Raw genomic sequence first — 18,932 nt, 5'->3', positions numbered from 1 at the left:
TCCAGTGCACATCCCTGAAATCAGGAAAGTGGCCACCTATGGGTATAGTCACAGGTTTTATCCCTGTGAAATATGGCAGAAGGGTTGAAGGTTTAAGTATAACATGGAACGAATGATTTAGGGATGCTTTGTCTAGCAAAAGAAGGCAGGAAGATTTTTCGGTGATTGTGAAGCTGGGGAGATCCTAGCCAGGCAAGGACTTAAGATCTCATTGTCCTCCCTGCCCTTCAACCCTCCCCCGAGCCGCTCAGTAAGACAGTTTGAAGCTACTTCATGCTATTTTGAGTACAATAAAAGCTTAACCAGCCTCCACTTGCCAACTTCTCTGTAAAACTTACTGGTGGATGCTGCGCACTCATGCCTTTCTCTAAAACCCTCTACCACATCCACTCACTGGGATGCTAATTGTAATTATAGAAATTAAACTATATATAGGCCAGAGATATGAATTTCGATTGTCCTTTTTTTCTGTACAAACATGTATTTTTATTAAAATTTAATTTTTTTTATTGACGTATAGTTGATTTACAATGTTGCATTAGTTTCAGGTATACAGTAAAGTGATTCAGTTATCTATCTATATTTTTTCAGATTCTTTTCTGTTATAGGTTATTACGAGATATTGAACGTAGTTCCCTGTGCTGTACTGTAGGTCCTTGTTGTTTATTTTATATACAGTAGTGTGTATATGTTAATCTCAACCTCCTCATTTATCCCCTCCCCCATTATTATTTTTTTTAGAGCTCACTGGTCCATCTATATTTGTCTTTTGTCCTAACTCCTGACCACACAGGTACTAGATTCTCTTTGGTCGCCACCAGGTTACCTGGTTCCCAGCTTCTTCCACTTTCGATAGCCACAGTCTTCAATCTCTTGTTAACATGGAGTGAGCTTGCAGTCTTCAGAAACCCTTCAGACAAGTTCTCTTCTCCTCCGTGAGGATGGGAAAGAGAGGTTCTAGAAAACCACACGGGGGTCCAACTCACTGAGGAACGATTGCAAGAAGAGCAACTTTTAAAATTTCTTTATTTATAGACATTTCAGAACCATTTAAATCAACAACGAATTTTTTTAGACAAAACATACCATGTTTATCTTGAGGTACACATTGGGCCCATAGACAATGCTCTGGAAATAATGCAACTGTTAACTGGTAGTTAACAACCCTACTTTTCCAAGCAAAGAAACTGTAAAGATGGTTACAAAAGTCTTTGAAAAGAATATACCATTTTCATTTAAGTCAAGGAAAACTCCCAAATTTTTGACTAATTGAATTCAACTTTTAGGCTTAGCTTAAGCAATATTTTAAATGGAGCTTAATATGAAAATGGGAGAAGAGATTTATAGCTAAGAAATGATCTGAGCCCCACTACATGAGATTGTAAACAAAGGAAATTCATCATCCGATAAGCTCATTACAAAACTCGTAGCCTAAAAATTAGAGCAGCAAAATTACAGAGGGTATCTGTATATACTTTTAACAGAAATCACGTTTACCCTTTGTTTCTAGCTTTCACAATGAGACAAATTTTGAAACACCAAGTTCTGAAGACTAAACGATGTGATTGAACAAGAAGTGGTCATAAGAATTCCACACTATTACAGTCCCACAGTATAAAAATCCTACTTTCCATCATTTGCACTCTGGGCATCTTACTTTTCTTGCCCTAGCAGCCTGGTGCCATTGTATTCCTAGAAAAATAGTGGGAATTGGGATTAATGGTCATAGATTCTGAAAGTCTTGTGTGTCCAACAGCAGATCTCACTTTTCTGATGGACTGAAGTTGAAATTTTCTTTGAATCGTTCACAGTGGTCTTTGGAGAACTGTGTTTTTTTTTTCAGTTTGTTATTCCAAATGTTAACCTCATACTCTTTAGGCATGATGAGTAGTGATTTGTGATACAGTGTGTTTGGAAAATGAAGAGCCCTCCATTCATCCACCCCCACCCCCTGAACTTCTCGAAGACTCGTGTGCACAATGTGCAGGTGCTTCTGGAATGTCGGCAGAGGGTATTTACCCACGTCTGAAAACAGCTGGAATGGACAGTCATAATATTTCCCTGTAAGATTGTTTTATTTCTACGTGAAACAAGAATAAACACTGCAATTTAGCCGAGTGGGCAGCTCGCTGCAACTCCGTAAATGTGAATGTTCTATGTGGGTCGAAAGGGTCTAAATGTAAATTTCACAGTTCATAAAGTTGAGCAGCTCAACTTAAAAGAGAGAGAACGTGCAGGCGTTGACGAGATTCTGAGAAAGAATTGGTCTGTGTTTCAGTGCTCCGTCCCAACCTGAATCAGGCCCACGTTTTACATTTTAGCTGCTTGGTTTGGTTTATTGCTGTATTTCTTAAGGGGGTCACGATGGTTTTGGCCATGCATTTAAGGAATCCAAGAAAGAGTCCCATTTGGACACTCTCCCCCAAGCACAGGGCTCAGTGCACAGATTGCAGGGAACCTGCCAGAAGATGTCCTCAGTCTTGACCTGGTTGGTTAGAAAAGGTTCTGCACGTGGGGATCTCTATACACTGCTTTTCACTGCAAAAATCGCAGCTCAGAAGGGAAGGGCTGTTTCCTTCCTAACCCTGTTCTGCATTCCTTGTCTTGATTCTCTCTGGCTTTGCATGCCTTGTCTAGTAAGGGCGCCATGTGGCTTTGCAGATACCAAAAGATACTTACTACCAATTAAAAAAAAAAAAGTCCAATCAGTAGAAAAGAACACTAGTCAGTGGGAGTCAGAGATACTTGCTGCCTCCAATGCTTTCCAAGTTTCAATGGTCTTGTAGTTTTTCTTTTATACCCCGTTAATAGAGGCTGCCGTTTCTTCCTTCTGTGGGTTCTTGAGGGACAGGGCACACTTAGCTCTCCATCCATCCAACTGCCAGGAGAGTTCATGTTTCTCTTGCACATACCCAGTCTCAACAACTGTGGTTTTAAACATAAACCTTATGAGTTCCGAGAGGGCGGGAACTGTGTCTTTTTATCAGCCTGTCAAGTCATACTAGCATAGTGCCCGGCACACAGATGATGCTGTGAATTTTGAGTATGTGAATGAAAGGCCACAGTCCCTGCCCTCAAGGAGTCTCTATGTTGCCGTCGATATAAACTCAACGTACATATGCCAAAACAAAAAGGACTTTGTGTCGCGGTTTTGCAAAAAAAAAAAAAAAAAAAAAAAAAACAAACAAAAAGAAAAAAAGATAAAAGTAATCAGTTGTTTATGTGGGGCAACTGTCATAGTAAACTCAAACCCACTCATTCCTCCCTCTTGAACTGAGAAAAGCATACAAGCACTAAGGATTCACGAACGGATTCAGCAGGGTTTTGCCAAAGAAAACTTGCAACGTTTCAACATCATCCTTTGTTTTTATTTTAAAGGAAAGTTCTGAGAGGTTAACTTTACCTAGGGAGTTGCCCCTCACACAGAAGGATGCTTTCTCAACATGAAAGTCATGGAGGGGCTGCATGTCATCTGAGTGCAGTACTAGAAGCTTCTATATAAACTTGTCAGTTACTTTTGAAGAGGTGCTACAGTTTGATAGATTCTACAGGGTACTCTTTTATGGGGCACTTTTAACCTAGAGTATTTGCATTCTGGGAGACATGTTGGGGGGAAAATCCTTTTTTTTAAAAAAAGAGATTTAAGATGGAAAATGAGAAAAGGTATCAATTCACCCCAATTCTAAACAATGAGATGGATTAAAAATATCTTGAATGCCAAGAAATGAAGCCATATATTGAACAGGTCTGCAAAACTAGACTGGTGGGTCTTGTCTTTCCATGTGTGTATTTATTCTGATGAGCAAGAAGAGTGGATAATAACATATAAGCCAGTCCTGCAAGTCACACTGACACCTGGGTGGCTGTCTGCCCATCTCGAATGTGGGGACAGACTCTGGGGGAGACAGGGCTAGGGACGATATGCTGCTCGGAGAACAAAAACTTTTCTAAGATTTATATTCCTTCAAAAAGTCAAGAATTATGTTGATGCCATTATGTTTTGGAGTATTTATTCACGTTTGGCAAAAACTGTCAGACTGGGTCCTGGGATTGTTGGAATGAAAGTACGGTAATCATGTATTTTCTTTGGAAGAGAGGAAAGAAGATTTCTGAACTAAACAAGTACTCTTATTGATACTTGAAAAAATGATGCAACAGATGTAGCACATATCAAAGCAGAGGATGGTATGTCTGATTTCTGAGCTCTCCTAAAGCACAAACCATGTTGAGAACACCTGACACGCTCTGAGAAATGCTCTCCAGACCCCTCATCACCACATACCAGGAGAATAAGACCCTCAAACCCGAGAAGAATTATCACTCGACAGAAATGGTCATTTCCCCAGACACTGATCAGCACGGGAGTATTCTATGTAAAACCCAGCCTGTAATAGGTTTAAAATCAAACTTAATTCTTCAATACAGACTCTCTACTGATTTGTTCCAAGTTTTCTGTGATGGAGCCTGATAAGACTGAGCTTCGAGGGACAGGGTTCTGAGAATCTTTGGAATCATTCTGTCCCATTTCCTAAGAGAGTCGACTTAATTAACGGCCCCAAACTTCAGTGGATATTTGAAAGTGAACAGATGTTATCTAAAAGATCAGACTCATGTTTAAAACATACATTTGTATTGTGTAAATATACATATACGTATATATTCGGGTCTTCTTTATCTCTGCTCAGTAAAATTAGCAGCAGTTACAGATAAATTATTGTGGTCATGACTTATTATTTCTAAGGACATCATAGATCCTCTCTACTAGCACATGACTTTTGTAAAATGCCTTTTGATAAAAAGATCCCCACCAAGCACGTAACACTGCAGTGTCATTTCGTATCACTAACATTTTCAGGCCCAAGAGTAAAACAATTAGCATTGAGCAGTCCGAACGACAGAGCACAGAATAAATTGTCTAAAGTTGATTCTCCCAAAGGAGGGAATTGTTCAAAGGTGTTTTTTTTTTTTTTTTTTTAAAGATTCTTATGTCTTTCAGCTTTGGCTATTTTGTAAATAAATATCACAACTTCTCGCATAAACCTACTTGGGTAACAGTTATTTCTCTGAGCATGCCTTTTGTCTTTTAGCAGCTGTTGAGTGTTGAGTGATGTACAAGGCACACCTCTAAGTGTTCTGTACAGCATTTTTATTGATGTACAAAATAGCCTGTTCACCATTCAAAATCATAATCTGCATAGTAAGAGTTTTCTCTTATCCCTATTTACAGAGAAAGTTTTTAGTGCAAAAAAAATGTGAAACTGTGTCCCAGCCCTCCCCTTCTAGAACACACATTTATCTGTTTTGTTCAATGCTACCTGGGGTTATTTGGCTATATTTTGGGCCTCCAGCCGTTAATGAATTGCAGGATTTTCTTCACCTGCAGTTTGCTCAGTTTGAAATCCTCGGAGAGGATTTCTTCCGTGAGCTGGACAAGCAAGTTTCCGTCAATCTTTTCGGTCACAAAGAATGCTATGACGTCTTCGGACAACCCTATGAACCGCAAGGACTTGGACACTTCCTCTATGGAGAGTCCCGACAGGTCGGCAGGTGGCTGCCACGGGGACCCGTCACCACAGGAGCGGGGGGCCAGCTGGAGGTGGAGGGGTGACGAGAAGGGGTAAGACATGGAGAAGATGTCCTGCGTGCCCTTCTGAACAAAGTACGGGTCCTCGGAGAGGTCCGGCGACCCAGACTCGGGGTCTTCCTCGGCACCATCGATTTGCAGAGGCAAAGGTAGGGTGTCGAGGGCGGCTTTCTCTTCCACTGGCCTCGGGGCCCTGGGAGGCAAGGCGGGGCACGAGATGCTCTGCTTGGCGGGGGCTGCAGTCAGGGTCTTCCTGCCCGTGCTCTCCAGAGAGTAGCTGGCCGACTTGGGACACCCCGGGGCACTACTGCCGGGCTCCGTGGGCCCGGGCCCGGGTGGGCTGGCCGCCAGCTCGTGGCCGTCGAGGTCGAAGGCTGCCGGGCAGTTTCTCTTGGGCGTGCCCGGCGTCTTCTGTCGGGGGTAACTGTAACTCCTGCTCGGATCCAGCAGGAAGTTGCTCCTGGTCTGGGTCTCTGACACTCCCGAATAATGATTAGGCCACGAGAGCCTGGAGGACAGAGCTTCAGCAGTGGGACTGCCAAACGGGGACTTGGGGTCCATGGAATCTGCTTGCACTCGGTTACACGGGTAGCAGGAAACGGGAGCGCTTTCAGGAGGACTCGTGTCACTTTTAGTAATGCTGCTTAAAAGCCAAACACACAGAGAGAGAGAGATGAGTGGGAAAAAAAGAAAAGTAAAACATCCAGCCTATCCTTATCCCATTGATGTCACTTCTGAGTAGAAAAGTGTAGCTAGGCAACAAATATTATATTTCTTATCGTAAAGCACCTGCTTAACGTCACTGGGCTTTTTTTTTTTTTAAAGAATCTTTAAATTACTAAAATACATCAGTAACTATGGATATGAAGATACTGATTTAATATGCTATAGCAGAGATGGCAAATATATAATTTTTTAAACAAGAAAATCATTGTTAGTGGGTGCCTGGATCTTTGTGATGAGAAAAATCTTTAGCCTTGTTTGGGCTTATCACCAACAGGTGCTGTGATTGATTAGCGATGTCTGCAGTGGGCAAGGGTGGAGTGAGAGAGCAGTAAATGAGTGACACATGCTTGTCATTCTTGGGCTACAGTGACAGGACTACATCACCACCACTGATGACCTTATATCCATCCAAGAGTCTGAGGCTGGAAGAAATGTTTCGAATAAAATCCTTACTCTTGCCTTGGTTTCCGCACAATTGCGTAACATCACCATAAAGATTTAAATGTCCAGGGAACAAAAAAGTACCTGCCAAGGAGAGCTACTTTAACCTGTCACATGTGATCACACTCAGCTCTGGGGCCCTATCTTAAGAGTGACCGTGAAACCAGAGTGTGCTCAGAGGTGGGTGATGGGATAGCAGGTGGGACTGAGGCTGCCTCTTGGAGGAGACTTACATCTTGGCTGACCTCATGGTTTCACAGCCTGATCAAGAGAGGTCGGGTGGACCTACATTTGTTTCTTTAGACCTAAGAAACAGTTGAAGGTTACATGGAGATAGATTTCAACTGCATATAATGAAAGATCTCTCAAAAAAGTTATCGGCATGTGCCAACCATGGAATGAGCTGCAGTGCAAAAGAATGAGCTCACGGCACTGGGAGGATCCAGATGGAAGTGTAAGACTGCTTTACAGTGATGGTCAGGGACTCTAGCACTGGGTGGAATTCAGAGTAGACGGCCGACAGGACCCCTGCCATTCGGGTCCTCCTCGAGGGTGCTGTCTGTGTGTGTTGAAGTCAAAGCGGAGACAAGTAGATGCCAGCCTTAACCACTGAACCCCTCACAGACTCAGCATCTTCCTAGGTCACTGGCTCTTCCATCCTAGCGCAGAACCAACAGGGCCCCATCATGCTCATCCAGTTAAAAAAAAAAATTTTTTTTTTCTTTTTTTAAAAGAAGACTTCCTCTCCTACCACCCTGCCCAGGGGATGGCTCCTTGACACGGTTCTCAAGGATCGGGGACCTGGTTGATGAGGGAACCATGTGGAAGTGGGCCCTGGCATAGGACTTACATGTCGTGCAGCCCTGAAGAATAGTAGGATAAGGTGGGGCTGGGAGAGCGAGTCTGCTGCCGCGCCGGCTTGGCTGTGCGAGGAGGGACCGAGGGGCTGGTGGACTGAGGCTTTGCGCTGCGGGGCGGGACAGGCGGGGCGTTCAGGAGCCGGCATTCTTCCCTGACCTGGCGCAGAAGAGAACACGCGGGGTTAGCGACACTCGGACTACGCACAGGGCCAGCTCCCTCCCGGAGGGCCCAGTGGCTGCTCTTCTTACGTGACACCAGCAGGGGTGGAAGAAAGGGAGAGCAGACCTGAGCAAACAAGGACTGTGGGAAACAGGAGGCTGCCAGAGATGGAGCGATTTTGAAAGAAATGGTTTGGCAGGTGCTGCAGAAATGTAGCAAGTAATGGGAAGGACAGCGTGGTAAAGAGCCGGTGATGCACGAGGACACAGGACACAGGAGTAGGACGAAAATAAGGGCGTTAAGTGATCGCGATATGAATGAAGGATTCCATTCTCCTAGCGAGTTGTAGTTCTTCACTGTTCAAACTGAATTCGATTTGCTACAAACCTTAGGGAACAGTGGACCTTGTCTAGTGTAAAGGCTCCTTCTGAGGTTACAGTCGGGGCTTCTCACAGGTAACTGTGCACGTGAATCCCCTGGGGATCTTGTTTCATGCACATTCTGACTCAGTAGACCAAGAGTGGGGCCTGAGACTCTGCATCTCAAGCTCCCAGGTGATACGGATGCTGCTGGACCACGGACCACACTCTGAGAAACAAGGCGGCAGATGGCGTAACGAGGCAGCGCTCCAAGCCCGAAAAATACCGCCTCCCTCACCCTCCCTTCATCTTCACACCGGAGAGGGAGGCAGATGACCTGTGCCATCCCTTGCCTTCGCCCCAGCTTGTTGCCGGCCTTCAGAATACGGTTCTTTTTAACGAGGCAGATATTTTTATGTACTTCTCTGTTTCAGACAGCAGGGGGCAGTTTACACCTGGTTCAGCTAGTCTACCCTTAACTACCCAGGTAAAAACAGCCAATTCTGACTTTGTAAAAAAAAAAAACAAAACACCACCACCCTTGCTTGCTTTTTAGGCTGTGTTCCCACCCATTTTTTTTCACCTTTGCTTTCGATTCCTCTGCCCCAGGGGCTCTGGGTAATGAAGACAATGAAACAGAGCTCCTGTTAGCTTTGCTTTGGAGTCTGCTTAAGACCAAATGAAATGGGCTCACGCTACACCGCGTCGTCTACCACCTACACTGCACCCCGGCCCTCTAACTGGCTTCTGAGGCCTGATTCACTTGCTGGAGAAAACCAGATGTTAAAAAAGTCATGTGACCCCGGGGTGACCAGGCAAACCTCAATTCTAAGCGAAACAAGCCATTTAAAGTCTCAGCCGTTGCATTTCTCCCTGGGTCTGGGAATCACTGCTCCCACCCGGAGGACCCACCACCCTGGCTGTTGGGACCCAGTGGATACATTTTTTCTTCTGCAGCAGCCCTTTAGGCTAAAACAGAATATTGAGAGCAGCAGATTCTCTTCTCCAACAGCTGCGGGCGTTCTCTTTCTGAGCTTTTCAAAAGGTGGTGGTGGAGAAGGAAATGAGGTTTGGAGAAGGAAGAGGGAGGCTTGCTTGTCAGCTGGCCCAGGGGGACTCTTGCCTCACTTTGGGGTCTTCTTAAGAAGCTGGGAACCAACTAGGACACTGAAAAGTTCTGGCTGGATCACTCCACTCCCTGGCTTTTGGGAGCATACACTGGTTACAAAATAAGTAAGATATTGTGTCATCTTCCTTCTGTCTTGTCAGCGAATTGTATAGTAGCCAACTGTGTTTTTCTTTCTTAGGGAATGTCTTTAGAATCTGGGATGGATGGGTGCGGCTTTATAGATGTGCTTGGTTCTGTCTACGCTTAGAATAACAGGAATCATGGAAAACGAAGGAAGATAAGGAGTCCTTCGGTTAACTTTTCCATTTTAAAAATAAACAGTCACTTCTCAACATGGGATTAGAGAGAAGCGTCAGGAAAACAGGGTTAAGGCTGAATTTGATTTAGAAATTTCTAAATTTTGGAATTAGTCATTAAATACATTTCACTAGGGACCACTTACCTAGATGTCAATTATGCTATGCTGAGAGGTCGACTACACTGCATTTTAATTATCATCAGCTGACCTAGGTCTCGGAACACAGAAAAGCAGCCACTTGTAGTTGACTCTGACCTCTGGGAAGTCCTCTCTTCTCTTCTTATAACCCCAGACTCTCAAGGTTCTTGACCTCTGGTTCTGCCCCCTCCTTCCATAACTGGACAGTCCTAAAGAGCTTCCCCATAGGTTTCCCGGTGACAGGAGGGGACGGGGGAGGCAGCAGTAAAAAGAAGCATTTGTAGGTCACAGGGCCCGGCGAGGTGAGCTCGGCTGACCGGGACGTTTCCAGCTACGCTCCAAACAGCATTTGAAATATGGAAAGCTTCTGAAATGGCCACCTGACTCCTGAAAGGAGTTAAAGAACAAAGGTGTGTGTGTGTGTGTGTGTGTGTGTGTGTGTGATGGTGTCAGTGAGAAGATACTAACATGAGACCAAAGAAAGATTTCTTCCCTTGTCATGAGGGGGCAGTTTGGGTGTAATCGTGTGACTTCAATGGGAAAGAACTAGGCTTATTTGAAACCCATTTTGGAGAAAAGGTAGTTAAAAACAAAACAAAACCCGACTTCAGTGGGACCCCGTCGGCGACAAGAATTCAGCTGTAACACTGTGGAGGAACAAAGTGAGCGCTACACCGGGCAGCTGCGGGAGGGCGGCCCTCTCGGGGTGAGCACGGCTGATGACCCTGTAGACGCGCCTCCCCGTGTTACTTTTAACTTGTGGCTGTAGATGTGGATGCTCCAGTGAAGTCATACTGCAGCATTTTATGGTAAAACTATATATGCTTTGGGGGAATGTATAAGTTTTGGGGTTCAGAAGTGATACACCCACACACTGAGGGTTTACTGTGCCATCTTACTTTCTATCTCGTACCTCCTTTTAACAGTAATTATTCTACTTCTCTTTGCTTCTTGATTTGGTTCATCATGGGACATTTATATCCAAGAGAAATGTAGCTGTGGCTTGAAATGAATTTTATCTGACAATAAAAGGCAATTTATAAGACCAGATGGCCAATCACCCTATTTTCAGTTTTTCCTCATATTCGATTTCACGTTTAAGTGGTACATTTTCAGCACATTCCTTCTAAAAGTCTCAGCATGTGGCTTTCATCTTGTTACTTCCCATCTCCAGTGGCCCCCCTTGACTGCTGGATAAAGTCCAACTTCTCCTGTCTCCCACTGAGGCCTGCTGCAGTCTTTCTAGTGATTTCTTCTTGCTAGAGGAAATTATCCCATTTGATTCCATCTTTCTAGTTATTTCCCTCACTACTCCTCTATATGAATACATGGGTCCATCCAATGGGGCAGATTCCGTGTCACCTAAACACACCCTGTGCTTTCCTGCCTCTTGCTCTGCTTTAGTTCTTACTGCCCATCCCCTCCTGTCACTTCCTAAGGCCCAGCTCTAACTGTTACAGGCGCGGTTTGGGACCATCACAAGTAGCCACCAGTACTTGTCATTGCTTCTGAACTCTGCCAACAGACTGTTTATATTTACTTACTTCTCATGTATATTCAATTAGCCTGAAAGTGGAAATGGTAGGGACCGTCGTCATTGTTCTTACTGCTCTGTGGATGGCAGAGTTTGGGGATTTGTCACCTCTGGCACAGATACGGCACACAGAATGCCAGGTGGAGGTTATTGGATGTCACAAAACAAATACAACAAGGCACTTTTATTTTCAAACTTATACCAAAAGAATGCCTTTTATATTTTAATGTGGAGACTGTTATTGATAAGTCATCTGGGCTCCATATTAATTTTTTTGTCTTCATATTGGTGTCAATCTAGGGGAAGAAAGGTGCCAGCAGACCTGGCCCCTATGAGCGCCATCAACTCTGCCACCACGACACTGGACGTGGTGTCAGAGTGAAAATGACATTATTTCTGAACTGGGAAATGTTGTGGCTTCATTGTCAGCACCCCATCCCACTGCCCTGTAACTCCTATTCTAAATGAGGATGTAATAGAACACACTGTTCCCGACACACCATGCCTGACGGACTAGAGCCCTTCTCTGCCCTTCAGTGCAGCATTTAAGACTGAACTTCAAGGAGCAGTGCAGGGCGAGGGTGAGGTACTTGGATTCTCAGGAATAAACCCGGAACGCTGGTGCTAAGGGAGGGGGATGGCGTTCTGTCTGAGGCAGGTGTTACTACCCATCGTGGATCATGGGTGACTTTTGCCTACTGGTAGGTAATTTCTGGTGATGAGTAGCTTGAGTGTTTACAGCCAAGCTCCTGGCACCTACTGGTTATGACAGGGTCAATGACCACAACACGGATTCAGGGAGAGCAGACTCCACCCGTACGTACCCAGAGCCTGGCTTCACAAGCAGTTCTCTGGTCTAAAGCCTTTCTTGTAAGTGGTTTTACTTCCAGCACAATCCTCTCATCCTTGCCGCTCCACAACAAGTCTTTCCCTTTTCTAAAGAAATGCTCAATGATTCAGTCTTATCAGAGATAAGATACCGGCTACCCAGGAGTAAGACACCTCTCCCCAGTGTTCAAGCAGCAGACTGTGAACCCAGAGCTAAACAGAAAGCTAATTTATTGCGAGGTGGAATTGGGGAGTTCTGCTCTTTCTAGAACCATCACTTCTCTTTAGTCTACGAGGCATATTCTCAGGGAGGCATATTTAAGTGACTGCCATCTAACACACAACATTTACTAGTGGGGTTTGAAGTAAGCTGTAGAAGGTGTCTGTCCTGAGGGCTAATGGCCGGGATCACAGGCACCATCTACTGCCCCTAGAAGTCCGAAGAACATTGTGTCGCTTTCCCTTTTCCTACAAACGACATTAATTCCATTTACTATTGACTTGTTCAATTATATGCTGAGAGCCCATCACACGCTCACTGAGCTGGTGCTGAGTAAAGCAGACAAGAACGAGTAGCCCCTGGAATTAGCTGCGAGGGAGGCAGGGAGACCAACACAGGACTGAGATAAAAGTCGGTCCTGTAATAATAGAAGGTGGAATGAAGGTCAGTGGGAGCACCATGAATGCTTCAGGAGGGCGGGGGAAGAACAAACTCACAGGAAATTAGACTGAGAAAGTCTGGAGGAGGAAGGAATTGTGAGTGTACAAAAGGTACAGAGCGATGCCCTGGACTGGGGGCTTAGAAGGCGAGACGAATCCTGATGCCACTTATCAGACAGACACTTAGAAGGAAGAACAGAGCTTGGGAGAAACCAAGGGGTTCAGTGTGGAAAAGAGTTCGAGCTCAGTGTTCTACTGAGAGAATCTGAAGTCCTGGTGGCACTGAGATCCCAGATGAGAAGGGAAGAGCGCTGAACCCCTAAGGGGCCAGTAGAGGAGGAGACCAAGGGGGAGAAACACAAGGGACCGCATCTCACCGCTCATGGCACAGAACAGTCCCCAGTGGCGTCAAGGAAGCAGATGGTGGGGAGGGCGGCTCAGGAGAGGGATGGTGTGAAGACGGAACGACGGCAGGAAGTCAGGGCAGGTCGGGAAGATGTGTGACGGTTAGCAGGTCACTGGGGATCTCAGTGAATGAAGCTTGAGTTGAGTGAGGGGACCAGAGGCAGATTCCAGGGAGCCAAAGCCAGAACAGGAGGCGAGGGTGGAGTTAGTGAGGACAGACCACTCTTTTCAAGGAGGAAGGAAGCGGCTGGGAAGGAAGGGGGAGACAGCTATTAGAAAGGGATAGTGGATTGAAGGAGGCATGGCCTTTTTCTTTTTAACTTGGAAGAAACCTGAAAACGTGCCTGGGTAGGTACATGCACGTGTGTAACCTGGAGGGTAAGTGCACATTGACTTCTGGGACGGAGAGGAGAACACATTTCCCCACTGCTCTCTGCCTTCACCATGCCAGCACTGGCCACGCAAAACCAGAAAAATAATCAATGGCAGCTTATTATCTAACAGTGAAAGCAAAGATGGACACACCCAATAAAATAAACGGCTTTGGAAAGCTTCGTGTTACTATGTGGAGGTGGTTGACAAAGTCAAAACCCAACTCCAACCTGTGGTCAGAATCTCGTGCGTCACGGAATGGGGCTATTTATTTTCTGAATACTCTCCAGAAAGTGTAACTTGATTTCCCGACTCCTGGAATAGGTATTTAAGCATCCTTTCCCCTCCCCACTCCTCACAGCTATAAGTCTGTTTAGTTGGGAGGAAACTGAGCCCGGGGTGAAGGACCAATAATTTGTGAAAAATGGAAAACAAGGTCTTCTCCCTAAATAGCCACATGTTAAAGATAACGCATGAGAATTTATTACAAATACAAAGCTCATTATTGCATGGCTGGAAACAGGGTTAAATGTAAATGTTTAGAAGACAAAAATTCACACATTACATACAATTGGAGTATTTTATACACGTATGAACTACTTTCTTCTGTGACATTATCTTTCCCTGACACTTCCTAGGGATTAAAAGAATACAACAAGCAAAAGACACACAACATGCTTATGAAACTGCACAGTGTAGGAATGGGGGCTCTTTGGTATGATGATGTTTCTTGGAAAGTCTTAGTTTCTCAGAACTCCCTACTCGTCTTCTATGGAAGAAATGACACTTTCACACCCCTTCACTAACTGGACCAAAGAGACAGCTTAGGAAAACAGAAAACTTACTATGAAATGTTCTTTGCTGAACTTTTTTGGGGGAAAAAAAACCAATTTCATAGCAGCAATTATTCAACTTTTAAATACAAGGCAATGGACCTGGAGACACTTGCCGACGAGGCCTCACATTTCCTTGTCTACAGTCTAAAATCTGCCACCACATACCTGTGGGTGAAAATCTCGGCTCAAAGACCACACTGCTTGGAACTGTGGGCAGTCACTAACGGGCTTCGGCCATCCTTAGGCGGACTAAGGATCGTGTTGTTTCTATGTTGACACTAATTCAGAAAACACACACACTATAGGGGAGCTCGATCTAAAACTGGACTCACCTTTACCATGAGTTTTCTTCTCTAAAAAGCTGACTTCGGGATAATGTCAGTGTTGCAAAGAAAGGAGTTTTGTAACCATGCTTCCCTGAACTTTGTAACTTTGCCTTCACTGCATGCCCTCTGCCCTGTATTTTACATTTCTTCCCACACTCCCTCTCCCAGATAACAAAATCATTACAGCCTTAAGAAATCTTATTTATAAAGAGGCTTTTATACAATGAGTTCACAACCCTGTCACATACCCATCAGGGGTATTTTCAGCCAAACAGAAATTAAAGTTTTACAGTGACAACATGGCAATAAATGAACATCTATCTGATGAATTACGCCAGGGCAGATGTGATTTACAGTTGAAATCCTGATTCTCAGATGTGTGCGTTTCTTTTTCCCATTGTGTATGCGGATGATAAGGACCTAAGGCAGGCCTGGGTCTGCAATGGCCTCCAACCTCCAGGCCTCAGGCAAGGGAGTCAAGGCAGAGGGCACAGCAGGCCGCTACTGGGAAACAAGAAGGGCACGCAGTTCTGAAAAGAATACTTGTTTAAGTTCCAGGGTGCTTCCCTGGACTCCAAAGAAAGACTATGCCATTGGGGCAGAGAATAAAGACCTTTTCTGAGCAAGGAGTATAATGCATGATAGATATATTTAAATAGTATATAACTTTCCCATTAATGTGATTTTGTGCAAATGGTAAACCCAAGAGTGCAGATTTGAAACAAGGGCTATCCCATAGAATGTTACAATGACTTTATTAACATTCTAATCATTGAGACTTTCGGCAGACACAGGAGAAAATTTCTTGGCCTAGAAGGTTTCATTTAAAAATAAATAACCTACACAAAACCAAAGGCAATTAGTTTCAAAATTACCAAAACACAATAATAATTCAGTCCTTATTTCAATTAACAAATGGGAAACGTAGGTATGGCTTGCTCACAGAATACTCCTCAAAAGCTGTAATTAAAATTAATTAAATGTCAGATGCCTTAGGAGACCGCATTAATTAGTGGAATCCTGAGTGAATCCTTTTGTAGAGCAATTATTTTGAAAAGTAAATAATCACTTCCAGATTAATCTTTTTATTACCTAAATCTGACTATCAATACACCAGGTTTATTTAAGAAAATCTCTCCTTTAGTGCCTTCTCTAGTGTATTTATTTTAGCTTTAATTTATATCACTTAAAAACTTTTTTGACTGGAATGTAGATCTACTATACCTAGTTTAGATATAGTAGTGTATGTTAATCCCAAGCTCCGAATTTATCCCTCCCCCCTTGTCTTCTCTAATATTAATAGTCAGTAGGAGAAAGCCCAAAGACAAAATAAAAATTCAGAGTAGAATCAATTCTTTTTTTAAAAATTTATTTTATTGAAGTACAGTTGATTTATAATGTTGTGTTAATTTCTGCTGGGTAGCAAAGTGATTCAGTTATACATATATGCACACATTCTTTTTCATATTCTTTTCCATTATGGTTATCTCAGGATATTGAATATAGTTCCCTGTACGTACAGTAGGACCTTGTTGTTTATTCTATACATAATATTTTGCATCTGCTAATCCGAAACTCCCAATCTGTCTCTCCCTCCCCCTCCCTCCCCGCTGGAAACCACAAGTCTGTTCTCTGTCTGTGAGTCTGCTTCTGTCTTGTAGATAAGTTCATTTGTGTCATATTTTAGATTCCACATATAAGTGATATCGTATGGTATTTATCTTTCTCTTTCTGTCTTACTTCACTTAGTATGATCATCTCTAGGTCCATCCATGTTGCTGCAAATGGCATTATTTCATTTTTTTCTTTTTAATAACTGAGTAGTATTCCATTGTATACACGCACCACATCTTTTTTTATCCATTCATCTGACAATGGACGTTTAGGTTGTCTCCGTGTCCTGGCTATTGTGAACAGTGCTGCTATGAACATAGGGAGACATGTATCTTTTCGAATTATAGCTTTGTCTGGATATATGCCCCGGAGTGGGATTACTGGATCATATGGCAACCCTATTTTTAGTTTTTTGAGGAACCTCCATATTGTTTTCCATAGTGGCTGCACCAATTTACATTCCCACCAACAATGCAGGAGGGCTCCCTTTTCTCCACACCCTTCCAGCATTTGTTGTTTGTAGATTTTTTAATGATGGCCATTCTGACGAGTGTGAGGTGATACCTCATTGTAGTCTGGATTTGCATTTCTCTAATAATTAGCGATCTTGAGCATCTTTTCATGTGCCTGTTGGCCGTCTGTATGTCTTCTTTGGAGAAATGTCTACTTAGGTCTTCAGCCCATTTTTCAATTGGGTTGTTTGCTTTTTTGTTGTTGAGTTGTATGAGCCGTTTGTATATTTTGAAAATTAAGCTCTTGTCGGTCACATCATGTGCAAATAGTTTCTCCCAGTCTGTAGGTTGTCTTTTCGTTTTACAGTTTCTCTTGTTGTAAAAAAGTGTGTAAATGTGATTAGGCCCCACTTGTTTATTTTTGCTTTATTTCTACTGCCTTGGGAGACTGACCTAAGAAAACACTGGTACGATTTATGTCAGATAATGTTTTGCCTATGTTCTCTCCTAGGAGTTTTATGGTGTCACGTCTTATATTTAAGTCTTTAAGCTATTTTGAGTTTATTTTCATGTATGGTGTGAGGGTGTGTTCTAACTTCATTGATTTACACGTGACTGTTCAACTTTCCCAACACCACGTGCTGAAGAGACTTTTTTTCCCATGTTATATTCTTGCCTCCTTTGTCAAAGATTGACTGTAGGGGTGTGGGTTTAATTCTGGGCTCTCTATTCTGTTCCACTGATCCATATGCTGTTTTTGTGCCAATACCACACTGTTTTGATTACTGTAGCTTTGTAGTATTGTCTGAAGTCTGGGAGGGTTATGCCTTCAACTTTGTTTTTTTTCCTCAGGATTTCTTTGGCGATTCTGGGTCTTTTGTGATTCCATATAAAATTTAAGATTATTTGTTCTAGTTCTGTGGAAAATGTCATGGGTAATTTGATAGGGATATCCATTACATGGGTAGATTGCTTTGGGAAGTATGGTCATTTTAACAATATTAATTTTTCCAATCCAAGAGCATGGGAATATCTTTCCGTTTCTTTGAATCATCTTCAATTTCCTTTATTAATGTTTTATAGTTCTCAGCATACACGTCTTTCACCTCCTTGGTCGGGTTTTTTTTTTTTTTTAAGATTGACTTTTAAAAACAATTATTTTTTTTGGCTGCGTTGGGTCTTAGTTGTGGCATATGGGATCTTTTTGTTGTGGCGTATGGGCTTAGTTGCCCTGCAGCATGTGGGATCTTAGTTCTCTGACCAGGGATCGAACTGGCGTCCCTTGCATTGAAGACAGATTCTTCTACTGGACCACCAGGGAAGTCCTGGTCAGGTTTATCCCTTTTTTTTTTTTGATGTGATTAGAAGGGCTTTTTTTTTTTAAACATTCCCTTTCTGATATTTCATTGTTAGTGTAAAGAAATGCAACAGATTTCTGTATGTTAATCTTATATCCTGCTAACTTGCTGAATTTGTGCATCAGTCTAGTAGTTTTTGTATGGAGTCTTTAGGGTTTTCTATATATAGTATCATGTCATCTGCATATAATGACAATTTTACCTCTTCTCTTCCAATTTGGATAACTTTTATTTCTTTTTCTTGTCTGACTGCTGTGGCTAGGACTTCCAATACTATGTTGAATAGAAATGGTGAGAGTAGGCATCCTTGTCTTGTTCCAGAATTTAGTGGGAAGGCTTTCAGCTTTTCACTGTTGAGTATTATTATACTGCCGGTGGGTTTGTGGTAAATAGCTTTTACTATGTTGAGATATGTTCCCTCTATACCCACTTTGGTAAGAGTTTTTATGGTGAATGGATGCTTTTTCTGCATCTACTGAGTGATCATTTGGTTTTTGTCTTTTCTTTTGTTGATGTGGTGTATCACACTGATTAATTTGCTATGTTGAACCATCCTTGTGACCCTGGGATGAATCCAACTTGGTTGTGGTGTATGATCTTTTTTATGTGTTGTTGGATTTGGTTTGCAAATATTTTGTTGAGAATTTTTGCATCTATATTCATCAAAGATATTGGCCTGTAATTTTCTTTTTTGGTACTGTCTTGGTCTGGCTTTGGTATCAGGGTGATGGTGGCTTCATGGAATGTCTTTGGGCATACATTCCTTCCTTCCTCTTCAATCTTCTGGAAGAGTATGAGAAGGATCAGTATAAGTTCTTTTTTCTATGTTTGGTAGAATTCACCTGTGAAACC

The 18,932-nt window shown here is 43.1% G+C and overlaps 1 protein-coding gene across 2 annotated transcripts in view; it reads right to left on the bottom strand.

The window, feature by feature from the left end:
- Positions 1-5,329: 5,329 nt before the first annotated feature.
- The window catches only part of GAREM1 (GRB2 associated regulator of MAPK1 subtype 1), a 202,702-nt gene continuing 189,099 nt past the window's right edge, over positions 5,330-18,932 (bottom strand). Inside the window, exons 5-6 of one of the 2 annotated variants that reach the window (XM_065890160.1) lie at positions 7,602-7,768; positions 5,330-6,227 (exon numbers count right to left, since the gene is read on the bottom strand). In XM_065890160.1, coding sequence (XP_065746232.1) covers positions 5,330-6,227; positions 7,602-7,768 — 1,065 coding nt within the window. The remainder of the gene's footprint in view (positions 6,228-7,601; positions 7,769-18,932) is intronic. The other variant, XM_065890162.1, reaches the window with a different exon arrangement.

Source organism: Phocoena phocoena, chromosome 13 (assembly GCF_963924675.1).
Source record: "Phocoena phocoena chromosome 13, mPhoPho1.1, whole genome shotgun sequence".
In the NCBI taxonomy this organism is placed as follows: domain Eukaryota; kingdom Metazoa; phylum Chordata; class Mammalia; order Artiodactyla; family Phocoenidae; genus Phocoena; species Phocoena phocoena.
The sequence above is the reverse complement of the archived record's forward strand: the minus strand, read 5'-3'. Positions and strand labels throughout refer to the sequence as shown.